At 54.1% G+C, this 3,454-nt stretch overlaps 1 protein-coding gene across 1 annotated transcript; it reads left to right on the top strand.

The window, feature by feature from the left end:
- The first annotated feature begins 2,114 nt into the window (after positions 1–2,114).
- On the top strand, positions 2,115–2,882 carry LOC104378229 (olfactory receptor 14J1-like). Its single transcript, XM_086630589.1, has one exon. The coding sequence runs from the start codon at positions 2,115–2,117 to the stop codon at positions 2,880–2,882; it is 768 nt and encodes a 255-aa protein (XP_086486715.1).
- Positions 2,883–3,454: the final 572 nt, after the last annotated feature.

Genomic DNA, 3,454 nt, shown 5'->3' on the forward strand with positions numbered 1-3,454 from the left:
TCACATCTTCAGTGGTGTCGACTGAAGGGGAATATTTTCCTGGGGGCCGAGGAGGACCCGAGAGTCCCCAGAACCAGTAGGATGTGAGCAGGGCTGACAGGCATCATCCTGTAGCTTGTCCCTGGGGTGTGGGCCTAGGACAGGAGCTGTCTCCAAGCTTCACCATGGGAAAATCTAGCCTGACTAATTTGGTGGCCTTCTTCAATGTGGTTACAGCATTGGTGCATAAGGGAAAAGCAACCCATGTCATCTACCTGGACTTGTCCAAAGCATTTGACACTGTCCTGCCCAACATCCTTGTCTCTAAATTGAAGAGACATGGATTTGATAGATGGACAATTCCGTGGATAAGGAATTGGCTGGATGGTCGCACTCAAAGAGTTGTGGTCAACGGTTCAATGTCCAAATGGAGGCCAGTGACAAGTGGTGTTCCTCAGGCGTCAGTACTGGGGCCAGTGCTTTTTAACATCTTTGTTGGAGACATGGACAGTGGGATCGAGTGCACCCTCAGCAAGCTTGCTGATGACACCAAGCTGTGTGGTGTTGTGGACATGCTGGAGGGAAGGGATGCCATCCAGAGGGACCTTGACAGGCTGGAGAGGTGGGCCTGTGAGAACCTCATGAAGATCTGTTGAACTTGTTAGGCCAAGTGCAAGGTCCTGCACGTGGGTCGGGGCAATCCCAAGCACAAGTACAGCACAAGAGCTGCCCTGAGTAGAAGGACTTGGGGGTGTTGGGTGATGAGAAGCTCACCATGAGCCAGCAATGTGCGCTGGCAGCCCAGAAAGCCAACAGTGCCATCGGCTGCACCCAAAGCAGCGTGGGCAGCAGGTTGGGGGAGGGGATTCTGCGCATCTGCTCTGCTCTCATGAGACCCCACTTGGAGCAATGCAGTGTAATGGGTTTGTGTGAAGGGGTTCTGGTGGCAGGAGAGGGGATTTGCTCCCTGAGTCTTCCCTGGTTTTGGAACCAGATCAGACCTGGTTCTGGCCACCAGATTGGACCCCCAGCCCCTTCGGACTGGGATTGGGCCATCAGCACCTCTGCGAATTCCATAGGTAGGTTGGGACGAAGGAACCAGAAAAGGTGCTTTACCCAGGAATGAGGAGAGAGGGGAGGAGGGCACTGCCCCCGCTCCCCGGCTCCTGGCTGGGGGCTGCCTGCGCCGGGCCGGCGTCAACCACGGAGGATGGTGGTGGCAGAGCTGGCTGGGGAACTCGGGGAGCTCCCCCCTCCCAGGGTGCACGAGTTCACCCAGAGAGGACTGAGATCTGACAGAAACAGCCACATCGACACCAGGTCAGTCAGGATGGAGCGGGAGGAGATATGCTGGAGCTGAAGTTTCCTTTGCAATGGTGTGAAATGGCAGGCGGCCCCCTGCAACCAAGATAAGAGTCGGCGGAGCAGAGACCCACTCATGGCCCATGGAGAAACCCACGTCGGAGAAGAGATGCCTGAGCCTGAGGACGGTCGTGAAGCATGGGACGCACAACAAGGTAGAGACATTTCTAAAGTCCGTGTGACGACGCACACCGGAGCGAGTGGCAAAAACTCCCTAAGAATCCGAGACTGTGGTAAAGCCCACACTGGAGCCATCCGATGGGGAAGGACTGCATCCTGTGGGTAGGACTCACGCTGGAAAAGTCTGTGGATTTTCCTTGTGTGTAGGGGATCCACTGGAGGAAGGGAAAAGGGTGTAAGGGCTCCTCTTCTTTTGAGAAGGAGCGGCAGGAACAACTGCACTGACCTGCACTCCCCCAGTCCCTGCCCCCTGCACCGCTGGGGGAGGAGGTAGAGCCAGGAAGAAAAGGAAAAGGGGGGGAGGTGTTGGTTTTAAGATCTGGCCTTGTTTCTTTTTGTCCTCTCAAGTAACTGGTTTTGTTTCTCTTTATCCTTTCAAGTAACTGTAAATAAACTCTTTTGCTTTTCTCTCAATTTGAGTCTGTTTTGCCCGGGACCATGGTCGGTGGGTTCTCCCTCTGTTCTTGTCTCGACTCTGAGTCCTTTTATTACATTTTTTCTCCTCTCCACTTCACTGGGGAAGGAGTGGGAGAGCGGCTGTGTGCGGTTCAGTTGCCTGATCAGCCACGACAGACATCCACCTCCACGCCCCCATGTACTTCTTCCTCCTCAACCTCTCCCTCCTTGATCTGGGCTCCATCTCCAACACAGTTCCCAAAGCCATGGCCAATTCCCTTTGGGACACCAGGGACATTACTTATGCTGGATGTGCTGCACAGCTCTTGTTCTTTATCTTCTTTATCACAGCAGAGTATTGTCTCCTCACCATCATGGCCTATGACCGCTACGTTGCCATCTGCAAACCCCTGCACTACGGGACCCTCCTGGGCAGCAGAGCTTGTGTCCACATGGCAGCAGCTGCCTGGGTCACCAGGTTTCTCCATGCTGTGCTGCACACGGCCAATACATTTTCACTGCCCCTCTGCCACGGCAATGCCCTGGACCAGTTCTTCTGTGAAATCCCCCAGATCCTCAAGCTCTCCTGCTCACACTCCTACCTCAGGGAAGTCGGGCTTCTTGGGGTTAGAGTCTGTCTAGTTTTGGGGTGTTTTGTGTTCACTGTGGTGTCCTATGTGCAGATCTTCAGGGCCGTGCTGAGGATCCCCTCGGAGCAGGGACGGCACAAAGCCTTTTCCACGTGCCTCCCTCACCTGGCAATGCTCTCCCTGTTTATCAGCACTGGTATCTTTGCCTATCTGAAGCCCCCCTCCATCTCTTTCCCATCCCTGAACCTGGTGATGTCAGTTCTGTACTTGGTTGTACCTCCAGCAGTGAACCCCCTCATCTACAGCATGAGGAACAAGGAACTGCAGAATGCCTTGAGGAGCATGTTTGAATACATGCTACTTCAGCACCCATAAGGTGCTCATAGGACTTCCAGGGTACCTCAGGAAAAGCCAGGCCTGCATTTTGTTCATATCTGTGGGCTTTATTTTGATATTCTTTTAGGTTTTTGTTAATACATTTGATAATATTCAAATGTGTCTCTTGAGGTGACTGCTGGGCCGAGTTCACCCACAGAGGACTGAGATCTGAGAGAAACGGCCACACAGACACCAGGTCAGTGAAGATGGAGCGGGAGGAGGTGTGCCGGAGCTGAGTGTCCCCTGCAACCGGTGGCGAGACAGCAGGCGGCCCCCCTGCAGCCAGGATGGTCTTGGTGGAGCAGAGACTCACTCGCAGCCCGTGGAGAAGCCACGTTGGGGGAGAGATTCCTGAGCCTGAGAGAGGCCATGGAGCATGGGATGCATGACGAGTAACTGTTAATAATGGCGCATGGGACGCATGACAAGGTAGAGAGGCATCTAGAGTCTGTGGGACGACCCACGCCAACGCGAGTGGTCACAACTCCCTAAGAATCCGAGACTGTGGTTGTCCTGGTTTTAGCTGGGACAGAGTTGGCTCTTCTTTTTAGCAGCTAGAAGAGCTCCAT

The sequence above is a fragment of the Tauraco erythrolophus genome, unplaced genomic scaffold (assembly GCF_009769465.1).
Source record: "Tauraco erythrolophus isolate bTauEry1 unplaced genomic scaffold, bTauEry1.pri scaffold_40_arrow_ctg1, whole genome shotgun sequence".
In the NCBI taxonomy this organism is placed as follows: Eukaryota; Metazoa; Chordata; class Aves; order Musophagiformes; family Musophagidae; genus Tauraco; species Tauraco erythrolophus.